Genomic DNA, 17,522 nt, shown 5'->3' with positions numbered 1-17,522 from the left:
ATCGAACCCCCACTTTATACGTAAAGTTTTTTCAAATTTCACAAACTTAACCCACTAACTTTTATTAAAATACAAATCGAACCCCCACTTTACTAACTTTTTTTTTTTATAAATAAAACCCGAACGCTAAAAGCGGCAACTTTCACAAAAGGAACAACCCTTCAATGTTATGTCGAAATTTTTTTTTTTTTACAAAATAGATCAAGACTTTTTTTTTAACTCGCATTCAAAACGGAGCCCCCGGCGCGAAGCGAGGGCTCCACAACTAGTTATGTTAAAAACGTTTCCTCTACGGTGTATCATTTCAATTGAAATTGAATAAGAATGAAAATGTTTTCTCTCAAATTGTTTTTTGTGTTCGTTAGCTCGTAATTCACCATTATCAAAGTTTTTTTAATAAATAGATAAATTTCAACAACAACAACAACAAAAAAAAAAAAAAAAAAAAAATCCGTTAAATCTCAAATGTGATCAAACATTAACATCGCATACATTTAAAGAAATACAAAACAACAAAAGCATCTAAATGACTTATTACAATCGACAACTAACTAACTCTCATCAAGGGTATGGCAGAGTTGCAATGTGATTATGAGCTACAGTGCCAATCCACAACATCCCTTTAGCTTCCCTAACTTCACTTACTAGTTTCATCACAACACCTTGTTTGTCTTCAAGTACATCCAAAATTTTTCCTTGTTCATCGAAAAGGGATATAACCGAGTACATTTTCATCCCCATAAACCGAGCCAAGTATCTCATTCGAAATGGTAACCGAAAATACACACTTCTCATCCAAGGGTTGTTTGTCAAGGTTTCTTGAGCTTTTGTCCTACAACAATCAATAGCTACCCAAAATTGACCCTTTTCGTTTATCCTTATATTATCTGGAAACCCTGGTAAGTTTGCCACTAGCTCGACTTTACCCTTCTTGTCGCCCTCTATCCACAATTTCATAAGTCTGAAAAGGCCAAGAAACGCGTCAATGCATATGTGATAAATAAACTTACATATTTTAACCAAACTAGTTAGCAGTGGTGGATCCAGAAATATTTTTTCGACGTAGTCAAAAAAATTGTATAGATTTGCTAGTTAGCAAAAACTTGAGATTTTAATACACTAGGGTCACATATAAATATATCAAATAACATTGATGGTTATGGGCGATAACCCAGGCTGACCTATAGTGGCTCTGCCCCTACTAGTTAGACGATTTACCTGCAGTTTGTAGTCTCGGTGAATAAAAGAAATGATTGATCCTTAGATAATTGAACTCCATTTGGGAAGGCTAAACCATCTAATACAACATGGGTTGACTTTGTAGGAGGGTCATATCTAAGAAGCCTCCCAGTTGCCTCTCCTTCCAACATTATAAAGAAGTGGTTCCTAAAATCACACCAAATTAATTAACATCATATTAATACAAAGCATTGTTTTATATACTGATAAGACTTATATAGAGCCTTAAATGAGAACACTCTTAAACTTCTAAATATCATAGAGTTAATTACATGGGTGATCCATGTGATTTGCCCACATTGCACCATCATAATTAGTTATTTTAGGTAGAAGAAGAACCGAGCGCGCAACAACCTCCGAGATTTTAGGATTGTGGATAGGTTTGTCAAAACTAGTTGGTAGCTGAGTTGTTAGCTGATAGCTGATAGCTGATAGCTGATAGCTGTTAATTTTTATTATTGTTGTTTATTTTTTATTTTTAACAAAGTAGCTGGAACTGTTAAAATAAAAAGTAAAATTACAAAAAGCTAGGAGTTTTTTTCTCAAACGCTAGTTCAAGTAGCTTTTAGCTTTTTCCCACTCTCTAAAAGCTTTAAGCTCGTTTAACTATACAAAACTTTTTATTAGATATGAGTTTGTTCATAAAAGCTAAAAGCTTCAAAAAGCGGTGCCAAACATAGTATATGCAAAAAAATCATGTGATTATCTCTAAAAAGTTTACAGAACTCACACTCTATTGTACTTTCTGCTGGTGTCTGTGAAGAAGATTGAGCCATTGCTATGAATGTCAAGGTCATTTGCAAACAGAATTGGCTTCCCATCGATTTCAGTGGCTAATGGTCTGGCTAATCCACCATCAGGTCCAACCACCATAAGTCCGTAATACGCATCAGCTATGTACAAATTTCCACTACTTTTGTCGAATCTTAGTCCAAGCGGTCGCCCACACGTCTCCTCCATTTTCCATTGCTTGTATGTTGTCGAGTCTTTTCCTGTCGCACATAACTTTTCCGACCTGTCATTAAGAATGTTTTGATACTTAAAAAGATTTATAGTTACTATGTTAATATTTTAATGTTTTGTAGAAAAAGTACTAATATTTAAGCATATGTAAATTGACAAAACTGCCACTTTAACTTCTTTAAAATTGCGTTATATATATATTTTTTTTTGGGGGATTGCTAACTACAACTCTTAAAGATATCATTAACACACTTTAAACATCATTAACACACTTTAAACAGTTGTACATTCATGTAACTGCCACCAATAAATTAATAGGTAACCGCTATGTACAATTGTTTAAAGCGCGTTAATAAAACCCCTAAGGGCCGTTGTTAGCAAAATCCTCGTTTGAGTTACATTGTTTTTTTCCAGTTCGGCTCATTAAGAGTTTTAACAGAGTTCATACATTTACATGCTGTCCTCAAAAACTGATTAAACAGAGTAAACCACCCAAGGATGTAGAGTTATCCACGAGTAACAAAAATTACCATTTTTGCGAAACAAGAGCGAATGTCACCCATCCTCGATCTTCACCTGACCATTTTACAATCCTACCATCAGCTAAGCCACTATACGGCCCATTTCCTAACGGGTCAAACTCCAATGACTCAGGTCCATAGACCTGATCAACAAACTCCAAGTTTCCATCTCCTAACCGGCTAAGATTATCACCTGGCCAACTCTCCATCACTTTGTCATACGGTGCAATATCATGTCTTACGGGTCTAAAATCATGTCCACCAACTGGGCTCATTTCAAATGGATCCATGATTAGTAACCCTATTGCAATAGCAATCAAAAGAATTAAATGCTGTTGTAGCCGATTGTCTTCGTATTCTGTTCGTTTTTTCTCCTCCATAATAAGTAAATAAAGCGTAAACGTTTATCTGTTCGAGGGAGAAGAATGTTCGAGGGAGAAGAAAAGATTAGAACAAAGGAAGTTATATGAGTTTGTAAATGGTATTAAAGCATGGTTATGACGTAGGGTGTCTACATGCAATTGTTGTGTAATTATAAATTGGTTGAGTTTAGGTTAGCATTTGTTAGACATGAGTTGTGCATTTTGTACTTATTGTGATCTCCATGATCATGTAATGTGATTCACCTATGTCACTTTAACTTACTATTTTTTTTTATATCTTACATGACTTCATGCTTTCAATCTTTATAATCTTAACGTTTTCTGCATTTCTAATTTTATCAGGTCAGGCGAAGAGCGTGGCACATGGAGGTAACAAATTGGTCAAATTTACTTGTGAACGAGTCGATTTTTGAAATGTTTTATCCAAGCCTTCAAATTAGTTAAGTTTTAAATACAGTGGCTAATTGTGATTAGACTCGGAATGAATGAGTTGAAAGTGTGAAATGGGTTAGAAGTTTGCAAAGTGGAGTTTTAATGCATAAACCTTGCAAGTTACTTCACCTTGAATAACTAAGTATTTACATGCTTAGTTATATAAGACGGTACAATTTTTGTTTGGATCAATCCAATTAAATCAACTCCACTTGTTTCATCCATGACAAGTACGGAATTAAAGTGAAGAAATCTAGAAGAAAGTGTCAGGTACAAGGTAGAAGGGGCCGAGAAGGAGAAGTTTGGAGAATTCATTAAGGATGCTTGATTTGGTTCTTGTTTAGTTCGATTTTGTGATAAAGATATAGACGGTTGTTAATCGGACGTTTTTCGTTCGATTGATCACCCTCTTTTCTTGTTTTTGTTTGTTTGTGCGAGCTTCGTTTGTTTTGTGTTAGGTTTTGGCTAGGTTATCTTTTGTTGTATGTTTTATGGGTCTTCAATTTTTGTTGAAGTACTCATTTGTTAATTCAAGTTCTTCGTTTTTTCGCTAAAAAAAAAATGACAAGTACGGAATTTCTAGTAAATCTCTATTCACCCAAGTAACTTTTTTTTCGCACAGAAACCTTACCCCAAAAGATTCTTTTTTTTCTGCGAAAAACGAAAACTCATATAGAAACGAGGTCGTTTTTAAAAAAAAAAACGCCCTCAACAGAGAATACAAAATAAACGGGGGACACAGAAGCTCGCGCCTAGAAAGCATCTAAAACAAAAACTATCTATAAATGAGCCTCCGCTAACAACCCGACAAAAAAAACTTCAAACAAACAATTTTAAACCGATCTAACACAATAGTGCATGATCCAAACCAAGCGAACTAAAAAGAAAACAACAAACATAAAAATAAAATAAACGAAGGATCACGAGACACACCAAGTTTTCAATCTCCCCAAAAGATAATATAAGATGCTATGCTTTACTTAATTAAAACAAATTTTTTTTGGCAATTATTGAACATTGCCTTGTACAAACCGAACAGGTAATCAGAAACAACTAATGAAAGGAAGAGTAAAGCATAAAGTAAAATGCTAACTACTGTAATTTTGTACTCTTATTAGACTACTAGTATCAGGCTCCGTGGTTGTCTGGTTGAGCTTCTTTGGAGCTCCATTGCAACGACGCCAATACTAGCAACATGTCATTAGAGCTTCCTTGAAGGACCTTGGTTCAATATGTCGTTGAATAGCATGTTTGATCAACGAGTATATAACTTTTATTTGTTGTACATTATGCATTATGAATGGTATATATTGTATTAATTAATTAATTAATTAATTAATTAATTAATTAATTTATGTGGTTCAATTTTATAATAAATGAGAATGTCATGAATACTAGTGTAAAGTGATGAGTTAGTGATATAAAGAAAATGTTTAGGTGTCACTAATGTGGCTCACTGTGGTTGTGAAGAAACATGTAATGAATATGAGAAGTATTAGTGCCACAATAATTCTTCAAGTATTCACAATTGACATTATTTAGGCCGCTTACGTCAAAGGAAAAGAGATTCCCCTTGATCTGTTGAATAATATGCTTCTTTCTAAAATAGATTTCTCTTGAAATATGAAAATCACAAATTGGTTTGCGATTTTCATTTTGCGAATTAAGGGTATTTTTTTCTCCTTAAAAAAAACACTGAAGAGGCATATTGGTATTTTTAAGAAAGGGTATTTTGAATGAGAAATGATTCTCACACATCACTTTTTGATCTATGTACACTTAATTATCTATTTTATCCTTAATTATACATATCTAATAATATAAATTCAACCCCCTAAAGGCATAACTGTAAGTTTATGAGACAAAATATATAGGATAATTGCCCAAAATACACTTTTTTTTTTTTTAGTTTTCCTCCAAAATACACTTTTTTTTTTAAAAAAAATTGTCTTTTTACACCATTGGGTAGACCAAAGTGTTGGTCGACCACCATATACCTTGGTCGACCACCTCATTTTTCAAGGTGGTCGACCAAGCTTCATTGAGTTCCCGGTCTACTACCGTGTAAACATGGTCGACTACCTCTCATTTTTTCATGGTCGACTACCCCAACAAGAAACAACGCGGGCGACCCAATACATGGTCGACTACCAATTAAAAGTTCAATTAAGAAGATACGTTTGAGAGTGTTTTCACTCTGGGTGGAGAAATGACTTGTCTTTATTCTCGGATAGGGGAATGATTGTCTACATCTCACCTCCCCCATACACCACTTATGTGGTATTGGGTTTTGTTGTTGTTGTTGTTGGAATTAAGAAGATACGTTTAAAACGTGGTCGATTACCAATTAATGCTGACCTTGGTGGCTTCAAGTACGGATACCAAAAGAAAAAATAATAATAAAGAACGTGGATGTTCCGGCTGTCGTTTTTTATTGACTGAGAAAAACAAAACCAATACGGAATATTGCAGTAATATATCAACAAGGTTAAAAGGAAAACAACCTTTTCTTTCTTTTCGCAAGATTCAAGAATTTAGTTTATTAATATTATTATTGGGCAGTATTCAAGCATATATTACTTGTTGGCAGTATTCAAGCAACCTTAACCTTTTCTTTTAATTGGTAGTCGACCATATATTGGGTCGCCGGCATTGTTTTTTGTTGGAGTAGTCGACCATGAAAAAATGAGAGGTCGACCATGTTTACACAGCATTCGACTCGGAAACTCAATGAATCTTGGTGAGGTAGTCGACCAAGGTATATGGTGGTCGACCAACACTTTGGTCTACCCAATGGTGTAAAAAGACAATTTTTTTTTACAAAAAGTGTATTTTGAAATAAAACTTTAAAAAAGTGTATTCGGGCGAATTTCCCAAATATATATGAATAAAGTGGTGTGCTATATATTAATGTAATTAAGCCCATAAGCTCATAAGCCCACAAGCCAATGTATTAGACCTAAAATATTGTTGCCGTATAATATGCAAAAATGCTAAAAGTGAAACATTCCATCATCATAGGACACATTGAGCACAGTTCGTGTTACATGGTCAATATTTAACACTTCATTGCAGGAGGGGAAAAAAAACTCCATAACTCTTTGTTGACTGTTTCACGCGTTATGCCCTAAAAACAGAAGTAATGTTAGCTAAGTTTTTTTTTTTTTTTTTTTTAACAGCGGTTACTCGGTTAGGAGTCACTGACGTTGTCGAACTCGATGTCGGCACCCACCTGATCATTTCTTTGGTACGAATCATTACATCCCTACCGCCCTTCAGGAGGAAAACCCCAAGACGAATATATACGGGCATCGAGTGTTGTAAAACCCCTTCGAGTGATGCCCGAACGCAAGACGTCCGTAATTTCCGAGCTCAATAAAATAAGCGGGTAACAATAATGGAAATTTTATATCGAGTGAGAGTCGAACCTCTTACCTCCCATATAGGAAGGCAGATCACTACCACTACGTGTTTCTAAGCTCTAAACTAACTCAACGGCCCACTAAAGGAAGTATTTATACATTCTGAGAATCATAATCAATATCTTACAAACTCCTTCCTACTACTCGGCCGAAGGCCGACCTCAAACTTGCAACTTGGTTTCGGTAATAAGTATACCCATATTCTAAATTATCCCAAGATAGTAGTAGTTGGGTCTTCATATTCTTTTTTGGGAAAGCGAGGAAACCCGCCTATGAACGAGCATATTGGCTCCCCATAGAAGATAAAACCTCGGGTAATCAAGCCCCCCGAGTGCGAGACCTGGTACCGGGTGAATTGCGCATAATGTGCACCCTCTAGTCACGCTCCATTTTTGAACAATTTGACATAGCCATGAATTGAACAGGATGATGTGCTTCATTGAGCAACTCGGTGGCCACTCAGGCAAGTCTACGTGGTTAACGGTCTTCATATTCTTACAACAGGGTCTAGAATCAAACCTCATTAGCACTATATCTTGATGTGACCAGAGAAAATGGTTAATAACGATCACTAGATAACTCGATTTTGCATATAGTTGAGTATAAATACTATGCTAGACTGGAAAAGTTTACTTTATCTATTACCTGTTTATAATATGATTTGTATATTCTAGTGGAAATACATACTCCGTATATGAGTGCAAAACCCTCCCTTAACAATTAATAGTAACTATAATCAATTCAATAAAGGTTTTTTCTTTAGTTGGATGCTAGTTGCACATCAATGACACCGTTAAGACTGTACAAAGTCACTTTCCTCCCACTACCACATTATTACAACTTGCAAAATACATGTACAGAAATGAATACAACCTTACATCCACACATATATTATTTACATATATAAATTTAAATACAACCAAAATAATCAACAACCACTGCAATTCTAACTTATTCCTACCCACACAAACTCACACAACTGGACCCATTTCACTGCTCCGTTGTCTTCATTTCTATCTTGCATTTCGATCTGCAAAAATATCTATGTTCTTATCTTCTCACCTCTGTTTCCTTATTTTCTTTGGTTTTTTTTTTTTTTTAACAATTATTTGTGGTTTGATATTGGATAATTAATTGGTGTTGAAAAATGAAGATACAGTGTGATGTGTGTGAGAAAGCACCTGCGACTTTGATTTGTTGTGCTGATGAAGCTGCTTTGTGTGCAAGATGTGATGTTGAAGTGCATGCAGCTAATAAGCTTGCTAGCAAGCATCAAAGACTGTTGCTACAAACTTTGTCTAATAAGCTTCCACCTTGTGATATTTGCCAAGTAATTTCTCCATTTTTTTTTTATTATTATTTTTTAAATTTATTTTATTGATTTATTTAATTAATATTTGAATACATATATATTATATTTGTTTGTTTGGTTTGCTTCAGAGTAACTGATCATTTATGCTTTTATTATTATCTTGATAATAATAATAATAATAATAATAATAATATCATATCATAATATAATATAAATCATACTACGTACTCCGTATATAATACAGTATATGAAATATGAAACTCATTTGTAAATCAGATTGATATATGATAATTATACTTCATCTGTCCCGAAATAGGAATCCGAAATAAGAAATACTAGTGAAATTACCCGTGGAACCACGGGTTTATTTAAATGAAACAGCTTGATGATATATTTTAGGTATTAAGTAAATTTAAACGCTAAAGTTCTTTAGTTTAATGACCCGACAGATTTCGACTAAGAAACTTCTCGTTGTTTTTACAAACACATTAATGTACTTAACTTGATCGGAATATATGAACTACATTTATTCTCTCACTATCATTTCAAATTTTCATAACAATTACTATTTTCCTTTTCATAAAGGTCTACATTAGAACCTTTTATTGAGACGTGTATTTCGCATACATATATAACGTAATTAATTTCGTAAAGAGAACTCATATTTAAATTTGAATAATAATATAATAATAATTAATAATTAATGAGAGTGAATTTTTTGCCCCAAAAACATGAAATAAATAAATAAGTAGATTTAATTTAATTAGTCATTAATTAATTATTTAGATTAATGACATCACCTTAAGAGCTTAGATTTTTTCTTTTTTTTTTTGGTTTTTTCTTAACAAAAAAATTATCCTAATAATAACATCATTATTTTAGTATTTTAATATTAACTATAGAAGTGTACTTTATGAATTCTTGTTGTATATAAGATAAATGTAATAAACGTCAGTTTTGCCCTTATATTCAAACAAGTTTGACGGAATTTATCTTGAAAGTAATAAATGGAGGTAAATTTGTTAGTCTAATGATAATAGTTTTTTTACAAGAGATACTTATTTTGCGACCTATGTGAATACTAAGGTAATTAAACAGTATAGAGTACCATACTTATTTTACAAGAGATACTTATTTTGCGACCTATGTGAACATTTTTGTTGGGACGGATAGAGTACCATATTTTATATTATTGGTTATATTATAGTTTCCAAAGTAATTAAACAAGTTAAAATTGAATAAAAGCTAGTAGTATTTACCATCCTTTCAGTTCAATTGAAGCAACAAGGTTTTAGTATATTAACCAATCAATAACTCTTGATTGCAGGAGAAAACAGCATTCATTTTCTGTGTAGAGGATCGAGCCTTGTTCTGTCGTGACTGTGACGAACCAATTCATTCGGCTGGTAGCCTTGCAGCCAACCACCAGCGTTTCTTAGCCACCGGGATCCGAGTGGCTCTTAGCTCAAGTACTCCACAAGAGCCTGAGAAGACCAACCAAGAGCCACCACCACCATCCACTAAGAACGTTGTCGCCCCACAAGTCGTTCCAATGAAACCACCGACGCACCAAATTTCTGGATACAATTCACCCTCGTGGGCTGTTGATGACCTCCTACAGTTTCCAGATTTTGAATCCTCTGATAAGGTGACAATACTATCCAAAATACCACTTATCTAATATATAACTATGTTGTGGTTTTAAAAGTTCTTATGAAAGTTCAACTTTTTGTCACCTACGTGGCTACATCGAGTCTTTACAAAACTCTTTCAACTTTCAGTTGCTACAACGCTCTTTTATGCCCTGTTTTTTATAACTATGTTACGGATTAAGATGTTTTATGTATCAAAAGAAACTATAATGCTCCAAAACTAACCAATAGGTACAATAGCCTCTCTTGCAATTTTCTAATATAAAGTCACATAACAATGTTAAAGTTATTAAAAATGTATGTGTTTGGTGTGCAGAAAGAACAACTCGAATTTGGAGAACTCGAGTGGTTGAGCGACTATGGTGTGTTTGGTGATGAAGCTGCCGAAGTTCCTCAACTTCCAGCGTCAATTAACAACGCCTCATACAAACAAACTAAGTTCTACGCACCGCAAATCAAGAAACCAAGATACGAAATACCACATTATGAGGATGACGATGAGCACTTCACCGTCCCTGATCTTGGTTAGATGTACTTAGCTCTAAGCTACGCCTCTACATTATCAATATCATTATCAATATTATTCTTATTCTAATAGGAAAAAAGTATTGTTTGGTCCTCGTATTGTTAGATAAATGTGTTTTGCTCATTGCGCTAATATACGTGTGCTTGTAACGTACCTTATGGATCAGCCGAAATGTTTACTTACAATGAATGTTTGGTTAGAAATAATTAAGAGATGAGTTATAGAAACAAAATGTATAATGTTAGTAGTTGAAGAGTGAAGATGTATCTTTATCAAGAATATGAGGGCCAAATATGTATTTTTATGTGTGCAAAACAATGCAATGTTGCTTATATTATTCCCATTCCCTATACATTGGGTGTGTAACTCTTATGTTGTGTATTGAAGTTAAAAAGTTAGTATGTTAGTTTGTTAATAACTAGCTACAAACAATAAACTGATGCTTGTATTTACAGAAATCATACTAGTGAGCACTAGCAGCAAGTCGATTACAGAGATGATTTCGTGCAACTGATAATTGATAGTTTCAATTTCAATTCCCGTCTGCCTTTGATAATTGACGTGTTCGCGTCAGACCACACCCAATACTCATAGCCATAGCTACTATTCGAGTTTGGACATGGTTCCTGATGTGGGAGGTCAGGGTTCGACTCTCACTAAAATTTCTCTTATTGTTACCCGCCCATTTTCATGGGTCGTTGCGGACTTCTTGCGTTCGGGCTTCATCCACGGTGGTTTTACCACATGCGATGTCCGTATGGATTTGTCGTTGGGTTGGGCGGTATGACTGTAATGATTCGTACCAAGAAAATAATCGGGTGGGTGGATGTCGACATCACATTCAACCCCATCAGTGACTTAAAAAAAAACATTTATCTTCAACTTCAAAAAAAAAAAAAAAAAAAAAAAAAAAAGCACATTATTTGAAACTCAAGTTTGTTATGTGTTGAGGCCTGAGGGTAGTTGATTCTTCACTTTCTCGAACATACTTGCGTCTCATACCTTCTAAGCTTCGCCTTAAAACAGGACATCGTTATTTTCTAGATCCAATTTCATCATTTATATAATATAATTATAATTATAATTATATATCTGATATCTGATTAAGTCATATTGATTCTGATATTTAGGGTTATATACTTAAAACCCCCAATGTGTCAAATGTCTATCATGGTAACATGTAAGAATAACAATATAGTACGTATATTACTTTCTTACTAGTTAATAGAAATAACAGTTAGAATTATGATACAATCGTTATCTAATCGAAAGTTGCATTCATTAAAATCCCAACTAATACGACCTGGCCTACTCGGGTCGGACTACCTTAAAATCCCGACTAGTCACAGCTGACCTTTACAATCATGTTTGTATATACTCGTTGGCTGGACATACGCACATTTGTGCCCACAATGGAATTAGTTTTGAGGGCCTTAATACAAGGGCACTAGATTTTTGATTTCATATTATTCCTTTTTTTTTTAAGTCAAAACTTGGGTTTAGGTGAAATAAGTAATTTTTAGAAGATGTTGAAATGATAATTATTTCACATGCACCTGTTTCATTGAGCACTGCAATTAAGTTGCATTTCTGCGAAAATAATTAGTTCAATTTGAAAAAAATGGTATTTGATGCATATGTTGCAGATATTATGACATTGTGCACGGAAATGAGACCAGAAATAATGATAGATTATGGTGGAAAGTTGCGTGAACTAAGAGAACAACTATGTGTATTTCTCAAACTTAGCCAAGAAGTATAAGTATTACGAAAATTTATATGCAGCTAGAATTTGTTTGAAATTTTGTGTAATTGAGGTATTCAAGAGTCTTTTATATTTCTAAATTTGCAGGTCATGGTATATGATGTATTTGATACATGCAGTGGGCTTTCTGATCTTGATCTTAATAAAATTAACAATAAACAAAGAACTACAACTGCATTTTGTTGACCTTGAACAGGATACACTAAAGGTCAAAGGGTAATTATCATCCAGACCTACTATATCAAATTTTAGTTAGTTCTTTTTTTACTTACTTTTTCTACATCAGTTACTTTAGATGATAGCTGAGATTGAAACGGGTCCTGTGGGAGCATAGTTTATCACTGTAGAAGCTGTTTTCATCGGTCTTTTGTGATGGTGAAACGACAAATGATGTTTCTAAGTGTAGGAACGCTTTTGGACAAGTAACGCTGAATCATTTGATATTCAGATTCATGTTACTAATCAGCCATCTAACGTCATCGATCTCAGTCATTTTATGCAAAACACATTTGTCAATTGTCACTGTACTAGCTCCAAATGGGTAAGTCTCTACCTTGAACATGCAAGGTTTAGGTGGTGTATTGACGTGCGTTTTGGACATGTTTGTGCTATAGTAGTTACTTAATTACTACCTAAAAACAACTTTGAATGTTTCTTTGACTACATTTAATCACGCACAACTAGAGTATTTCCCTTTTGTGTGTGTGTATTTTGTGAATATTACACGCTGCTTACTGTCGAATATAATTGGTTAAGGAAATGCACAATGTCTCACATCTGAAGCTTATAGAAAGAAATATATGCATATAAGCTTAGATAAACCTTCATCTATCACTAATTGGTTTTAAAGTACCGTATAATTCTAGAGCTTATATGTTATATATGTTTATGGACGATCCTATACTGTGGAACTCAACTGAAAATAACTGCATATGTGTAGGTGGCTTCTTGGTTACCCAGTGAGGTTTTTTTTTTCTTTTTTCTTTTTTGGCAATGACCATATAGAAGATGCTGATCTATAATCTTTCCACCAAGTCCCTACATCCTTGGCACGTCTTCATTAATGAGACCTCCCTCCCTCTACAAGAAGAAAAAACTCATAGGAAAAATGCTCCTCTCCTCGGTCTCCGTGCAGATCTGTTTTCCACTTTTCTTCTCCGGCGTGTTCCGATCTTAAAATTTCCAGCAACTTTTGATGGATTTCTTCACTCATCCTTGGTATCCACCTTCCTTTTCTGCTTTTTCTTTCTATTTTTTTTTTCTTTTTTAATCTTTGCATTCGAAAATTCTTTTAAATCCTTCTAACCAGTAGCTTTTTTCAATCTAAGTTTGCTAACACCTTTACATATCTTTTTTTACGCTGTTGAATCTCTTATTCTCTATCTTTTTGATCTTTTATCAACCCCAACTTTAATTATCTATTAACTTGAGAATTGAGCCCTACGGTTCATTCTCTTCCCGGTGCTTTTTCCGGACATTTTCCGGGCGATCTTCTTCGATTCTTCCTTATTTCTTCGTCTCTTTTCGTTTCTTACTATGGCTGCTGTTGACTCTCTCAATTTGGGGGACTCTATCTTCGTTGGGAGACTTAATAGGGTTTCTTACAATCTTCTTAAAGATGAATTTTCCAAAATCGGGCCGATTAAGGAAATTAAATCTTGGTCTTTTAGGCGGTTTGCTTTCGTCTCCTTCGTACAACCGGATCACGCAACAATGGCGATTGATGTGATGAATGGTTCGTCGGTTTTTGGGTCTCCTATCTATGTCGGTAGGCCTTGCAGACGAGGTATTGGTCCTTCTAGTCGTGGTCTGTCTTCTCGGTCTCCTGTTTCACTTGCTCCGAATCGGCTTGTTGCCGATGGTTTGGAAAGGAGCGTGCTATGTGTCGATTCGTCTTCTTTGAGGGAAGACAATTTGAAAACCTTCTTGCTTAATTGTGAAGCTACGATTTCAAATTTCGAAAGAATCGGGCCGTATGCAGAGGTGGTAGAATGTGGTGATTTGGTCTCATATTCAAATGTGCTTGCTAAGGGTCATGAGTCTAGCTTTGATTTGGTGATTCCGTTTTCTCCAAAGGCTGAGGCCTTTTTCAGGTATGTCTGGGTCGAGTTAAGGGGTTTTCCAGCGAAATTTTCGTCATTAGACAATGTCAGAGATATAGCTAATAGGGTTGGGACGGTGGTGAGAGTGGCGAATGCTTCGCCGAAGTCGTTAGGTTTTGGCTCTGTTTTTGTTTTTGTTGAAACCTGTCAGTTTAAGCATATTCACGAGCTTGTGCCTATGTCTTTGATTGCTGATACTGTGATAGATGGACACATTTGGGTTAATGAAGTCTCTGAGATTTCAGTTGTTGATAGAATTCAGGCTGCTAATGTGTCGAATGGTTTTGTGCGAGATGTTAATGATTTGGTTGTGAAGAGTGTGAGGACAGGAGGGAGTAGTGGGGGCGAAACTGGTCATCTGGGTGTTAATGAGTTCGGTGGTGAGGTTGTGGGCGCAGGTAGGGAGGAAGGATTGGATGGGGTGGAGATGATGGGATTGGTTTTTATCTCCGGTCATTAATGGTTCCAAGGTTGGTGTAAACGGTTCTAACGATGTGAATTCTGGAGGCGGTTTAGACACACCTTCGTCGGTTACGTACTCTTTAGATCAGGTTCAAGTGGCTTTAGAATCTCATGGTTTTCGAAAACGTAAGCGGGTTCGTAATTCGGGCCCAGGTTCTTTTGAGAGTGGTGGGATCTTAGGGAGTGGTTTTAAGGGGAATGATGTTAGGGAGACGGGTTTCATTCCGGTTAGTGTAGGTTTTGAAATTGGACAGTCGAGTAACACAAGGGACGAGGTGACAACGGGTCGAGTGGAGAGTCTGTTTGGTATGGATTGTGGCGGGTTTGGGAAGGCTAACGTTCATGATGACGGGCTTGGATGTGGGTCCGGGTTGGGTACTGTTTCTGGGAATGTGAATGGGCCTGGAGATGGGCTTGGGCTGAGACATGAGGCGGATTCTGACGACCCGAAAATTTCCGACCAAATTTAAACTTTAATCTTTATATGTTTCCGACACGATAAGCAAAGTTTGTTAAGTTGAATCTCAAGAATTTTAAACTGTGTCCATACATTCATTTAAACCTCGACCAAGTTCTAACGATTCACGAGCCATTAAACGAATATGATTATATATGTATGTGTATATATATATTATAACTTAAAACGTAAATAAAATATTAGATTTAATACTTTACATGATTGTATCTGTTTCAAAATGTTTATCGATGGAATTAGAAGATAAGATCAAATGATTGAATTGCCAGATACATTGAATTATGATTACAAGTCTTTTTTGGGAGGTCCACTATGATTTGAGAAAATCTATTCCTTTTAAACATATTCGAAAAATGGTAAAATGATTTAAAAGTAAGAACAAAAGTGTCATTAACAAGGATTAGACAAAAGTTAGTGGTAGACTAAAGCTAATAAGAATGAATTTGTTATAGGTGTACGAAAACGCGTTTCGATATAATAGAACTTGTTTATTTAAAAATATCTTTGATTAAATAAACCTAGGTTGGAATATTGGTTGTTATATATAAATAACGTGCAACGTGTATTTAAAACGTGTTCATTAAATATATATGTTCTCAAAATTAGTTTGGTACACGATAGTAACTCTTGATTAGTGATGCGAATAATATTTAAAAGTTAGTACATAAATGAATTGTATCTATTTAAACGTTCAAATGAAAACATTACGAGTTATAATATTTTTCTAAACGATTTTAAAAACGAACTTTGAAATATATTTAGTATTGAAAGACTAGATATTAAATCATTAGGTAAATATTTCAAACATACATATTATATATAAATTTACAAATTCTAAATAATATATATATATATATATATATATATATATATATATATATATATATATATATATATATATATATATATATATATATATATATTTTTTAACTTAGTCATAAAACGTCATGATTTAAAATAATATATTTCGATAAACAACGAGTCACTGATTTATAGAAGCAAATGACCACAACGCTCAATTTTATAAGTTACATTTTTTTATAAAGTAATTTATTGACGAATAAGTCAAATTATTATTAAGGGTACACGTCGCGTAACGTAAAAGTATAGTTTTCTAAACGTGCGAAAGTGCGTTCGAAAAACCGAAAGTGGTATATGAGTCGAGTGACAACGTACGAGTCATTTGAACAAAAATTACATTTTTACTACGTACGTAAATATAATATAATATTTAATTAATTCTAAAGATTAAATATAAAATATATTAAATAATATATAAATTTACATATCTTGCGTTAATGTGTAATGTAACGAGTGTCGGCAGGTTTTATTGGTCGAATGGGGGCTGCTAAGAGGAGCCATGCGATCGCATGTCCCTAAGGCACACTAACCATGCGATCGCATGGTGATGGAAGTCAGGCTAACTCTTTATAGTTTGAACGAATTCATTTTGCACACACACATATTACTCTATATCTCTCTATCTAAGATATTAATCCGTATGTATTTATTTATTTTATTTATTATTATTAATAAAGATTATTATTATTAATCCAAAAAAATTATGAGTAGTAGTATTATTATTATTATGTATTATACATAAAATACTACGACAAGAGGTACACGCGAGCTATTACAACATGGGTTTTATGAGTGGGATAGGGCTAAGGAAATTATGGGTTACAACTATGGAGGTTATGAGAATGGTTCATGGGTATGCTCGTGAGGTCAAATTGGAATTTATCATCTCCGTTGTGTCTACGTACCTTTCCTGCAATATTGAATCTCAATATTGATACGTGAGCACTCATAACTTAATTTTTTTATATTATTAGTGTATCCCTGACTAGTACTCGAGTATATAGGATTATGCATGCTTGTACTTTTGATATTGCCCTTAGATAGGTTATGTTGAATCTTGAATTAGTTACATATGCGATTGAAATAAGGTATAAGATATGCATGTCGTTGGAAAGCTAACGAAAAATTAAAAACTTTTCATTTAGATATCGAATGGTTTCGATGAACGGATTAGAAGTTATAGTCAATTGATTTTTTGTATTATTATTAAAAAAATGATTATTATTATCGTCGTTATAGTTTTATCTTATTATTATTATTATTATTATTATTATTATTATTATTATTATTATTATTATTATTATTATTATTATTATTATTATTATTATTATTATTATTATTATTATTATTATCTTTATCAATAAAAGGATTTATCATTAAAAATTGTTATTTTTATTATTATTACTA

General features: G+C 34.0%; 2 protein-coding genes across 2 annotated transcripts; one reads left to right on the top strand and one right to left on the bottom strand.

The window, feature by feature from the left end:
• Positions 1-561: 561 nt before the first annotated feature.
• On the bottom strand, positions 562-3,103 carry LOC139845261 (protein STRICTOSIDINE SYNTHASE-LIKE 13). The gene is made up of 4 exons (XM_071835511.1): positions 2,733-3,103; positions 1,970-2,254; positions 1,219-1,386; positions 562-961 (listed from the first exon to the last, which is right to left on the bottom strand). The coding sequence occupies exons 1-4, from the start codon at positions 3,101-3,103 to the stop codon at positions 562-564; spliced, it is 1,224 nt and encodes a 407-aa protein (XP_071691612.1).
• A 4,798-nt stretch (positions 3,104-7,901) lies between these two features.
• Positions 7,902-10,800, top strand: LOC139843344 (B-box zinc finger protein 24-like). The gene is made up of 3 exons (XM_071833422.1): positions 7,902-8,290; positions 9,600-9,920; positions 10,241-10,800. The coding sequence occupies exons 1-3, from the start codon at positions 8,108-8,110 to the stop codon at positions 10,451-10,453; spliced, it is 717 nt and encodes a 238-aa protein (XP_071689523.1). The 5' UTR covers positions 7,902-8,107; the 3' UTR covers positions 10,454-10,800.
• The last annotated feature ends 6,722 nt before the right edge of the window (positions 10,801-17,522 follow it).

The sequence above is a fragment of the Rutidosis leptorrhynchoides genome, chromosome 4, assembly GCF_046630445.1.
Source record: "Rutidosis leptorrhynchoides isolate AG116_Rl617_1_P2 chromosome 4, CSIRO_AGI_Rlap_v1, whole genome shotgun sequence".
Classification (NCBI taxonomy): domain Eukaryota; kingdom Viridiplantae; phylum Streptophyta; class Magnoliopsida; order Asterales; family Asteraceae; genus Rutidosis; species Rutidosis leptorrhynchoides.
This window is presented reverse-complemented; position numbering and strand designations above follow the sequence as displayed.